At 28.2% G+C, this 12,517-nt stretch overlaps 1 protein-coding gene across 1 annotated transcript; it reads right to left on the reverse strand.

Moving 5' to 3' along the window:
- Positions 1–252: 252 nt before the first annotated feature.
- LOC106681226 (trypsin-1) lies at positions 253–12,166 on the reverse strand. Its single transcript, XM_014421434.3, has 7 exons — positions 11,967–12,166; positions 7,699–7,881; positions 7,033–7,184; positions 4,736–4,848; positions 3,824–4,074; positions 1,355–1,497; positions 253–709 (listed from the first exon to the last, which is right to left on the reverse strand). Exons 1-7 carry the CDS (start codon positions 12,073–12,075, stop codon positions 536–538), a joined length of 1,125 nt encoding a protein of 374 aa, XP_014276920.1. The 5' UTR covers positions 12,076–12,166; the 3' UTR covers positions 253–535.
- Positions 12,167–12,517: the final 351 nt, after the last annotated feature.

Below are 12,517 nucleotides of genomic sequence, written 5' to 3' on the forward strand. Positions count from 1 at the left end.
AAGTGTATCAAGTTTCAACAAAATTAGTTCAACCATTTAAATGTTTCTTGTGTTACTTTTTTAGTGATAAGTCTTCCTCAAAATGTATAATAATAGTTTTCTTCTTCATGCTGGTAAACATATTCTATTAGATGCTTTCATTATACATTTTCCTTTAATTATTATTTGAATATTTAATCAAGTCATTCACTCAGCAAGTAAATTGTAAACATTGTAACGAGAAAGAAAGATGTACAAATGAAACACAAAAAAGAAAAGTAATAAGTCATGATCATAAAAATAACAGTCTATTTACAAGTTTACAATAACAATTATTATAAATAAATCACTAATTATTCAGTTCTTAAATTCATACTATATATAAATACAATAATCTATAATATTTTGAGCAAATATATGTACATTATATATATATATGTATTTTTTTTTTTCTCATTTACAGGCAGTCTTGTATTCTTATACACCATACATTGGGGTGTAACTAATTTTCTCTTAACAGAAATATTAATAAACATTTTTAACATAAAAATTATCCTTAGGCAGGCCAAACGATATCTTCGATCCATTCTATATAGTCAGATACTTTAGTATAAACACCAGGTATGCTTGAATTCAGAGTGCAATTATCGCCTATAGATGTTATGCCAATTAAAGTGTACATACATTTAAGTCCACCATGAGAGACTTGAAGTGGTCCACCGGAATCACCCTGCAAAATAGAATTTATTTAAACAATTGTAATAATATATTATAGTTTGTCTGAGAAAACTCCAATGATTCACTAACCAGGTAACCTCATTTTTATTACGCCGAGTGAAAATAGAGATATATTTCCTCTCATAATTTAAATATTTACTGACTATTGGTAACCATTCTATCTATTATTTATTCTCCCATTAGTTAGACAAGCGGTTGTTTTTCGTAATTCACGTCAGTCTATTTTTTGAATGATGAGTGACCATGTACTTACTTCATGAACAATGAGGCACTATACCATAATAAAGCATAATGTTGTTTCTTTTTTCTTTCCCTCTAAACAACTATGTAGCGAAAAACATGATTATATTCGTTAACATATAGCAAATTATTAACGATTTATTCCTTTATTGCAGTTCTCTTGAATGCTAATCTTATTATAAAAGGATTTAAAAACACCTAAGGAGATAAAAAAGAAAAAATAATGTCCAGAATTTAAACAGAAATGGAGTATTTGTTGAACTGAGAAAGCTCAAACCTAGATTCATCAAAATTTCGAAGCAAATCGGTTTGGTGGCCTTCATTTCTATATGTCTTTATTGTATCCGAAAAAATAAGTTAATGCTAGATAAAGTAGTATAATAATAGAGTTACATACTCCACATGAGTCCTTTCCTTCTTCAAATGCACAAAGGTAATGTTGTGGTAAGTAGACATTGGTTCCATCATATTTTTTAGCGCATGAGCCTGGATCAACAATAGTCAAGCCAGTTTTCTGAAGAACGTCTTTTGTTTTTCCTTCTGAAATTTCCATAATAACCGTTTGTATTATAATAAAAAAAAAAGGTATTTTTAAAATTATTAGTCTAGACTTTAATCAAAGGGTATATATATCTTTTCGACTTTATTTTTTCAGGTAGTTAACCATTTTCTACTGTATATCTTTATTTGATAAGATCAGATGATGTTCTGGACTTATTTCTATGTAATGGAAATATATTGTAATAAATAAGATTTGATTTAACTAGGTTATGTAAAAACAAATTTAACTAGGCAAACAGCTACTACCACAGCTAAAGTCTTGTGACTTCAAAAAAAGTGCTACAACGACCTCTGATGCATGACTTCAATGCAAGAAGGCAGACCTACTGTAATCCAGCTTTATGCCTTTCTTTTTTGGAGAAAAATGTAAAAATTTAAGTCCTCAAAGGGTGATGATAATGTTAAATGACTCACCTATGTACCTTTAATTTATATGCTCTAATTTTGTTTTAATTCTTATGATTATAGAATTACATATATTACTGAATGATATTTCATATTTAAATATTTTTTAACGCCAATAAATATTTTTAAAAATGGCATAATGTATTTGTTTATTATTCACTTGAACAATAACATCCACAAACAAACACCATTCATAATGTATTTAATACTACTGTGTTACATGTATAGATGTTATGCGTATAAATTCTTTTTTGATATGACAACTAGGATAAAGGAGGAAAAAGAAAAACACACAAGCACCTACGCACACACAAATATGCACACACTGAAAAAGTATAAATACTTTTGAAATAGGGTGATTTTGTGTATGTAGAAGTATTTTTGTTAAGCAAATGCAGTAGAGTGGAAGAGTTGGAATGGAAATTTATCAGAGCTTGGTTAATTTCTAGAGCATAGAAACCTGTCTTAATTAACGTTCTCTAATAGCTAGGGATCTTAGAAAGTACTGAATTGTACACAAAAAATTCAACTTTGAGATCATGAAAATTTTATTGGAAAATCATTTATATCCACCATTTTTCAGGTATTTGCATAAACATTTTTTTGAACATTCCCATCACTTAGGTCTCCAAAAAAACATATAAAACACTGTTTTTGAATTGTTGACAACTATCAGTGCTGATTGCATACATTATTTCAGATTGATAATATTTGATGGGTTTATAGGGAAAAATATCTCTAAAGAAAAAAAACATTCGGCGAACAATGAAGCGGACATAGGATCAGACGATACTCTTCAGAATTCATTCTACACATGTCTAGAAACTAATCCTGATCATTTTTAGGGGTTATGAATATGCTTTCTATCAAATTCTATATTTTCTGAATGAATATGTTGGGAGAAAATTCAACACACACAATCAGTTTGTCAATATATTTCTTCTAAAATTCACAAAAACAAGAATGAAAATTCAAACTGCACTATTATATGAATAAAAGTCATGTGAACTATCATTCATATAGTTCTATCATTATTGAATATTAAGATACTGCTTTGAAAATTTTGTCACAAAATGGATACCAAAACTTTTACAAATGCATTTCCTATCATAAAAAAAGAATGTAACCGCTCTTACCCCAGCTACCGCCTCAATTGATAATTATAAACAATATATTTGAATATAAATTATATTTGATTTTTTAAAAATATTGTTGTTAAATTTTAATATTAATTTATTTTTGATAATATTTTTCTCATGTTTACAACATAAGTAAATCATACTTGTAAATGGAAGAATAAGGCTGTAACACCATTTGCTGTTATCAAGTTAATATGAAGTATACAAATTTTACTTTCTAGCTCAAAGTGTAACGATTGGAAATAAAAAATATTTTTTATGATACCGGGAAATGATTGATTTATAGGAAAAGTTACCAGGATTTTATTGTTTTTATTTTTGGGGTGGAAACTCCTCAAAAATAATTCTTCTCCAGTTTCAAAATTTAATCCAGTTGAGGCTCAAATGGTCTAGGTATGCCATTCTATGTGATCATATGATATGAGATATAGGCTGTTTACATGAATTGGGACACAGAATATTGAATTAGATGTAGAAGTTATTAAAGCAATGTCTAAATAGGTGACACCTGTATGTGTTAGAAATATAATTTCAAATGGAAAAAGAGTAATGTGGAGATAAGAGAGAAGTTAAGATAAGAGTTAAGTTAAAGATTTAAGGAATAAGTTGAGCCTATTCTGAGGGTGTATTTGTTATTTATTGTGGTTTATTTGTTACATGATTTACTCTCTTTTAATATTCCAGAACTAAATGGTTTTTATTATGAAATATGTTTGTTTATTATATAGAAATAAAATATAATAATTATTTTCATTTAATACCTTCATTGATTCCAAAACCTGTCGCTATTGCCTTCATATTAAACAGAGAAATTCCAGTGTCAAGGCAGATTGGTCTTTCATGTTCACTGAGTGTAATTGTTAATTCGTAGAGCGCTATGTCATTATTATTCATGGAAGCATTGTAATGAGGATGTATAAAGACTTTATTTATTGAGCTTGAATGATTGGTGAAGGATTCATCGATTCCTTTGAATTTATAAATTGTTCCAAAAATAACATAACCATCTTCCCTGAAAAAAAAATTCAAATATTGAAATAGTTTTTTTAAATTTTGATGGTAACTATTTCCACTAAATAAAAGGAATACAAATGGAGTCAACACTATCTACCAACATTGCTGGAATATTTATGAGCGAATTATTATCAAATGTAATGAAAGAATAAAAAAATTTAAATGTAGATGATACTCATAAATATAATTTATGACCTTTCTAGCAGACTGTACAATTACTATAAAAACTAAAAATTTACTAAGTGAATAAAAATATCTCTATAAGATACTTAGATATGAAAATAAGTAGAAAAAATTAAAAGTTGATTACAGAGTGGATACAAAGAGAAAAGGTAAGTGACATTATACTAAATTATTATTCAAATCATCCACATCATATGAAAGTAAATATCATCAACAATTTTATAAACAAAGCAATAAAACAAAAATCAATATAATGAAAACAAAATAATATAAACGATTTTGAAATAATTTTCACCCAATACAAGTACTAACTATATTTAATATTCTAAGCAAGCCTTTCAGGATTTAAAGAGGCTTCCATCAGCTTGAGAAACCTTACCCTCTACATTGTTATTATTTTAATATAATATAATTATCTAGTTAAAACTAAATGATAATAAATTATTCATAGAATAATACATTGTTTGATTACTCACTCTGTTACATTGCAATGAGCTGCACTGAGAACAAACTTTGGACTCACTATACTGCCACCACACACAGACTGCACTGTACCCGGATAACCAGAGAAAAATTTGGCTATCTCAACCTAAAAAATGAATGCTATTATAAAATTATCCCTTTTAATTTAATATTCTTGCTTTTTATAATTCTTTTTACTTTCACTGTCAGTCTCAAAAATGAGAGTAAACAAAAGATGCTTCTGTAGATTGACTAAAAAAAAGAGAGTCAAAACATACAGTACTTTTTCAAAATTTGCTACCAATAAAATGAAAATTAATTTTTAATGTAGCTAGTAGATGGTTCATGTTTTGATTAATAATTTTATAAATAAATCATAAATTTGCAAATTAAGACCTAACAGAACATCAAATGAGGAAAAGAGAATAATATTATCATTATTATTTCTCTTTTACAAATTTTGAATTAAAAAAAATATATAATGTATTTTACTTAACGTACATTTCATTAAAGAAAAATATTGTATCAACATTTAAACTAGAACAAAAGTAACCAGAAACTGAGATCTTTATTAAATATAAATTTGCTCACATTATTGATAATTTGAAAACTATTTGAAATGGATAATGAAATATTTAAAAATGAACTTATGAATGAAATATATTTTAATTTAAATATTTCAAAAGAAATATTTAAACCTATGGCCACCTACTGTGAGTGACTATTTTTTTTTTCCAGCAAATCTCAAGTTTTCCTTTTGTTTCAAATCATTAGAAGACTTAATCATTTCTTTATTAAAAACAAAACAAGTTTTTAGTTAGTATACTTGTATAAACATTTTAATACTTTATAATTAATTTATTTTTGTATAGGATAATTTTTTATGTTTGTATTTTATTATAATTAAATTTTTGTATATAACTAGGAAAGTTATTTTTTTATTATTTCATTTTTTTCATTATTTTTTTTTTTTTGTGTGAGATTTATTTCAATTTATTTTTTCATTTAATCCTGAACCAGCGAACTATTTAGTCTGGGGAAGAGATTGGTTTTTCACTCATGCAACACCCCTCATCCCAAAAAGGACATTGAAATATAAAAAATTGCAAGAATCGGCACTTCTAGGACAATCTGAATTTGAGATGCAAGATAATGTATTTATAATTGTTTTAATATATTTGGTCTTATTTAAATTGAATTCATATCTAGCAAATGTATTCTTTAATGGTTTCATCCAAATAAGAGAAAAATCCTTCATTCCAATGGTACCAAAAAACATTAGTATTTGGTGAAAGCATACAGGAGTAATCAAAGTTTCAAATTGATCTAGAAAAATTGTAGAAAATTGATGTTATTATTTACTTTGTATTGTATACTTTGTATAATATTGTGACAATGGGACAACCCTGTTCCTTTTGTTTGAAGTCAGTTGATGGTTGGCGTCCATTTAAGCAACACAACCTTTTGTTAAAAGACCTTCCCACAACAAAAAATGGTGCGATCTAATAAATGCACTCACAGAGACAATTGGCAAAAATTTGAATTGATTTTTTATGGACTTGTGTTTTAATTAAAATAGGAAAAATAGTTAAGTAAAAATATGTACTGGAAGATTATTAGTTGACCATATGTGATGATTGTATGAAAAAAAAATTCAAATAAAAACTGACTTTTTATTCTGATTCAGGACCCCAAAAACCTCTTATCTATATTTCTTCAACAAATACAGAAAAATGAAGTTTTTCTCCCTTGCTGGAGAGAGAGAAATTGTATGTAAATTTTTCAAGTTCAATTTTATCAACAACCTTTATCACTCGTGTATACTTTGACCCAATTCAAATGTAACTGATAATGTTATCAGTAAGTCTATATTTGAATGATTTGAATGCAATTAAAATAATCTCAAATATATTTAAACAATTATTAATACATTATCTATATCACAAATTTGAATTGACCTTGAAGAGCTAATTTGGAGTTTTTGGCATTTGGTATATATTTGAGCTTTTAAAACTATAAAAATTTGATGATGATTAGTTAAGTACCACAGGTGCTATGAGAGATTTTTTTTATTTTTGTGCAACACAACTAGAATTAAATACCATGGTTTTGTAAAAAATCAGAACATTATGGAAGAAAGCCTTTTAATAATTAAACAGAGCTCAATTTCAGTTTCAACACACCAAAGAACTTAAAGGCCAACCAAAATTATCAAGTCAAGTTTTAAAGTGGTTAATTAAAAGAACTTAGTTTTTTTAATCTCTGAAGCAACCCCTGCTGATTTGTTGATATAAGATAACTCAGTACTTACCATATGAGGAAACTCTCTATCCCTGGCATTTTTTCCTCCTTTTATTAATTTTTCTTCTACTGGGCAATCAGGTTTTTCAGTGGGGCGGGATCCACGAATTAAAGTAGGATTCTCAATAATTATAATAGCTGTCTTTCCATAACTCTCACACACTGTAAATTGTTTAATGCATAAATGAGAAACTTTTGACACTCAAGAGGAAATAATGTGAAAAATAATTTCATTAATTATAATATCTACTCCAGAATACTGGATCCTAATTTTGATTATCCTTGAACTATACTCAAATTAAAATATTTATTGCTTGTGCTTTAAAATAGTTAGAGCTTGCTTCATTACTCAGGTTGTTTGTACGATTATGTATTTATGTAAAGATAATCAATAGAAAACTTTCCTAAGTGAATGAAGTGCTATTACTTTATATTTTGTAATATAGAAACAATAGGAACTTTTACAATTACCAATTTATTGTTTACTTTTTTAAAAATTTCTTTTGAGAGCTTAAACATTTTTTTTCATTAATAAGATATGGTAATATGCTCTCGAGAGTATGGAGCACAAATGAAAAATCAATAAACTACTCTCTCACAGGGTTACTATGGGAGAGAAGGGGAAAAAGTTGTTTGCACTAAGATTTTTTTTGTATATATTAAACATAATACTTACTATCTTTAGCTTTTTGCCCTGGAGTTCGTTTGGGACGATTAATTTCATGAGTTGGACAACATACAAGGGAAAGATCGCCTTCATTGCAAGGTTCCAGTTTGGTGGTTATTGGATAGCCAATGCATGAATTATTAGTTTTACAAATTCCAGTAAGATTTCCAAATTTGCATGTTGCATTAAGCTCTGCGAACAATAAATAGTTTTTGGTTATTTAATTAATAGCATTCTACTGGTGGTGATGGTACTGTGTTTCTGCTAACTAAAAATCGGGATGTTCAGTTAAAATAATTTTTAGAAATGGTTATTTAATTAATTTTAAATTTGTTAGGTTTAACTTGTAAATTATCTAATATCAAATAGCAGCTTCATACATTTGCATTTTCCTTGAATTCATTAAAGCATGGTTCTCAACAAAATTATTTCAAGGACACCCACACATCTGATTGCTATACAGTACCCTCTAAACTCTCATTAATGTTATTATTTTTAACTAGGATTCCTGCTCCACTTTTAACCTTCATTCTTCTATCTAATTTTGTTGTGACTAGTGAGAATTTAATTTATATATATATATATATATAGATTATTACTACTATTACTATAGATTTGAATCAAAGTATTTCTTCATTCATGTTTTACTTATTAGTTTTTTTGTTTTTTTAATGGCATATTCATTTGTAAATAAATAATTGAAAAAGTAAGTGGAAGAACAGGCTAAGTGAAATTTTAGGGTAAATGATTAAGGGAATTTTACTTGGAAGAATATTCTTAAATACTTTTTTCTAAAACTTAAAAGGGAGGTAGTTTTAAGAAGTTGAAAAATTAAATTCTAGCCTTCATTATTGAAATATAAAATCATTTAATATAATTAGCTTCATAATAACTCTTCAATTATAGACTCAAGTTTAAGTTTTTAATCGGTGTAGTTTAGTTTTTTTATGTATGTTAGCATAGATTTAGAAAGTATTTACGAATTTTAATTAAATTGATTGTTAGATAAACATTACTTATATAAATATTATAAATTATACAATACAGTTGATTGTTGCAGGATTTGGGTATTTTAGATACATTTTGAGTTTTACTGCAGGGTTTTCGGTCTTTTGCTCCACAAAAAAAAAAAAGTTAGGAATTTGAATTATCCTATCTCTTTGCAGTGTATTTACTCCAATTTGATTTATTATTATTTTTAAAATACATTTTATTATTGATCTCCGCATAATTTGGCCAATACATCCTGTATCAGTTTTAAAATTCACATATTTTATAATTGTAGCTAAATTATACTTGGCTGTTCGAAATAAAATGGCAGAAATGCCTCTTTTGGTGTAGGAAAAAAAAAATTATAATTGTTGTTTTAGTAGAACAATGAACTAAAAAATGGGCAACCTGCTTGAAATAATGTTCGATGTTGAAATAAATTAAAGGATTAATTATTCCAGAAAGAGAAAAAAATAGGACTCTAAAGGAAAACTTGAAATTTATAATAAAACTATTTTATGATCATCAATGAACTAAAACAGTTATAACTTCAGTTGAATACATATACAAATAAAATACAAGAAGTACCAAGCACACACTAAAACTGAGCTAAGTCACAAACTGACAGGATTAGCACTAGTTGTTTACAACTAAGGTCCTCCAAGGAATGACTCAATAAACAGAAATTCCCCATTGATTTGTTCCTTGGAGGAATGATCCAATCAAAGAAAGAGGAATACTTGCTGAAACTGTGTTTCCCATAATTAAGTCGGTAATTTGGGTGAGTCAAGCTCGTTGGTCATCAGACTGGGTATGTGCTGATTTTCCTTGATATCGCCTTACTCTTTCTTTGAAAACCTATTTCGAATTGTATGAATATTAAATCTTCACTTGGGGACTGAAAATTCTTTTAGAAATTACAATTAATTTGTGTTTTCATAATTATTTTTAATATAATGGATTAAGGCGATGATAATTATCAGGTGCCGAACGCAGAGCCGTAACAAGACCCTTCTGTGCCCTTGGCGAGTTTGAATAATCTGCGCCCTCCAATGCAGGAGGGTCTGAAAATTTTTTAAAAAAATTGCTTGTTACTTTAATATGAAAACTCTGTTACTATCAATGTGAAAATGTTTTCATGGATATTTTTCGCTCTCATCTCGCCACCATCTAGTCCAGTCCTGGCCAAACGGGAATAATTTTACCGCCTTTTATGTTTAAATACTAAATTTTTTTTTTTTCTTTTTAAGTAAGTTAAAAAAATGCTGCCTGTTTTTAAATTTATTGCTTCTATAAAATATCTATGTGCCACTTAATATTAGATGAAGAAGAATATATGTTCCCAACTCACACCTTAACCACTTGTCGTGGATTACAATTCAAAGGGCTAAATAACAATAATTTATAAAAATTAAGGTAGCTTTAAGATATCTAAACAAGAACCCCAATCGGACCCTACAACCCATTCCATAGGAAACTTCAGAGTTATGTGCGTTGGATAAGAATCTGAGACGGTAACAAAATTAACAATACACTAAAAAGAGAAACCAAAAGTCATATTTTTGCGCAATAGTATCTTTTGTTCCCTAGATTCGAATTTCTTCAAATTTCGATAGATATTCGAATTGTGGAAAAAACCTTATAAAGCTAATTTTATATTGCACGAAATTACAAGTTTCGGGGTATCTCCACAAAATTGCACATTTTGAGGTTTTTCTGCATATGCATGTATCTCATTTTAGGCAATATGGTACTGAATTTCTCATATTATGTATGCCAATAAATATTTATTTTATTGTTTTTTTTTATTTCTTATTTAATTTATCGTTTAGAATTACGATTACCAAAAAATGAGGTAAAACAATGCATTGATTAATATATGATGAGTCGAATTCAACTTGTCATATATTACAAGACAAAGGTTTACTTCCAATATTCATGCAATAATATTTACCAGTAGCTTCGATTAACTAAAAAAAAAATCTCCAAAACAAGCTTGTTATTATTTTTACTAAACCTAAACCTGACGACGAAAATTAATATACCAATATACTTTTAATCAGACTTTTTAAAGTTTTTCTACATTGACTTATTAGTTGGTAGTTTTTTGGTTAGTGCTATATTATGAAACATTTGTATGTAAATACACAATTGAAAAACTAAGTGGAAGAATGAATGAGAAATAATAGGGGAAATTAAGAAGGGAATTTCACTTGAAATAATATTTTGAAATACTCCTTTCTACAGAACGCCTTGCATATTTTTCTAAAACTTAAAATTGAGGTAGTTTTAACAAGTTGAAAACTGAATTCCAGTCTTTAAAATAGGAATTTAACATCATTTAACACTATTGGTTTCCTCATAGCGTTTCAATTATGGACAAAATTTTAGGTTTTTAATCAGGGTAGTTAGAAAATATTTAGTAAGTTTAATTTGTTTCAAACAAGGTTATATAAGCATTGTATTAATATTACAAATTGATCAATAAAGTTGATTATTGCAGGATTAGGATGTTCAATACACATTTTGGGTTTTTACTGCACGATTTTTGTTTTTTGACTGCAGAAAAATCTGGTCTCTAGTTATGAACCAGTGTAGATCAAATAAAAATTCCAAAAATTAATAAAAAAAAAAAAAAGTGTTTCGGAACGGACATGTATAGTAATAAAAACTGGCGGTGAATCGCAACTTATTAGATGATAAGACGCCATATTATAAATATCACTAAAATTGACTCTTCCAAAAAGGTCTCCACCTTCCTCAGATAATCAACCCGCAATAGCGTGAAAATAATTATAATGCTAAAGAAAATAATTAATTGATAAAAATGCAGGAGTGGTCTAAAAATCAACTGCATGAACTGTGCCGCAGTATGTTATGTGACAAGTGAACGACATAGAAAAGACAGAATTTATCCACACTGTAATGATTGTAAGAATAAAAATAATACCAAATATAATAAAAAAAAAACAGTATTATTACAGCATCAAACCGAAAAAAATACACAATTTAGGTTTTTAATAGTTGAAATACTTTATAAAGAAAAGAACAGCTATAGAAGAAAGTTTTTGGAAACCATTGCAATATCTAAAAAACAAAATAATGCAATAAATTACAAAGTAGACATAAGACATTAAAATATTAAATATACAAGACTTCTTATATAAGTTATAGTCCAATGTATATATTGAATTTTATTTTATTCATTATAGATTCAAATTTTACATTTATTAATAATACTTCGTTAGTTCTATATATAACTGCTAAACTGCAATTGGAATACTCACTTAGGCGTGGTTCGGCTGGGCTGCTTCCTATTGCGAAGTTCCATATCAAGGCAACAAAGATAATAGCTAAGAGGAAGAGTACTGACACGAAGACGTAGGCAGCCCGCATGATGGAACAGGACTTAAGTGAAGCAGTGACCAGTTCCAGAGAGTCCTTTCTCCAGCGGTTCTAGGTGGCGAATGCAGTCTTCCCAACTCTCCGAGGCCAGAGCAAGTATCAGCAGCCTACGTCACCACAATGTTGTGGGGTATTTCCTAGCTACACACACGGGAACTCGATTCGGCTGGGGAAGTTCTGGGTCCCCTACGCTCAGTAGGAGAACAAGAAGAACGTAATTCGTTCACGTCAGTCCTTCTCTCAATGCGGCTGATATGAATTTTGCTAATTTATTTTCTCATAACAATTTGGTCGAATATTGAAGAAAACTAGGGCTCAGTGTAAAAATGGTCCGTTATCAATTTACATCTACTACCTTCGTTTATGCAGTATGTTTCTTGAACGGCGAATATTTCAAACACGGCGTGAATGTTATTCTTAATTAATAAATTGA

The sequence above is a fragment of the Halyomorpha halys genome, unplaced genomic scaffold (genome assembly GCF_000696795.3).
Source record: "Halyomorpha halys isolate HHAL.00 unplaced genomic scaffold, Hhal_1.1 Scaffold320.1, whole genome shotgun sequence".
Lineage (NCBI taxonomy): Eukaryota > Metazoa > Arthropoda > Insecta > Hemiptera > Pentatomidae > Halyomorpha > Halyomorpha halys.

What these genes read in the sequence shown, in the direction of transcription:
- LOC106681226 (XM_014421434.3), bottom strand. Translation starts at nt 12,075, where the DNA reads ATGCGGGCTGCCTACGTCTTCGTGTCAGTACTCTTCCTCTTAGCTATT. An exon ending in ATAGAGAGTTTCCTCATATG is followed by an intron (nt 4,849 to 7,032) that starts GTAAGTACTGAG and finishes TTCATTTTTTAG; the next exon opens with GTTGAGATAGCCAAATTTTT. An exon ending in GCTCATTGCAATGTAACAGA is followed by an intron (nt 4,075 to 4,735) that starts GTGAGTAATCAA and finishes TTTTTTTTTCAG; the next exon opens with GGAAGATGGTTATGTTATTT.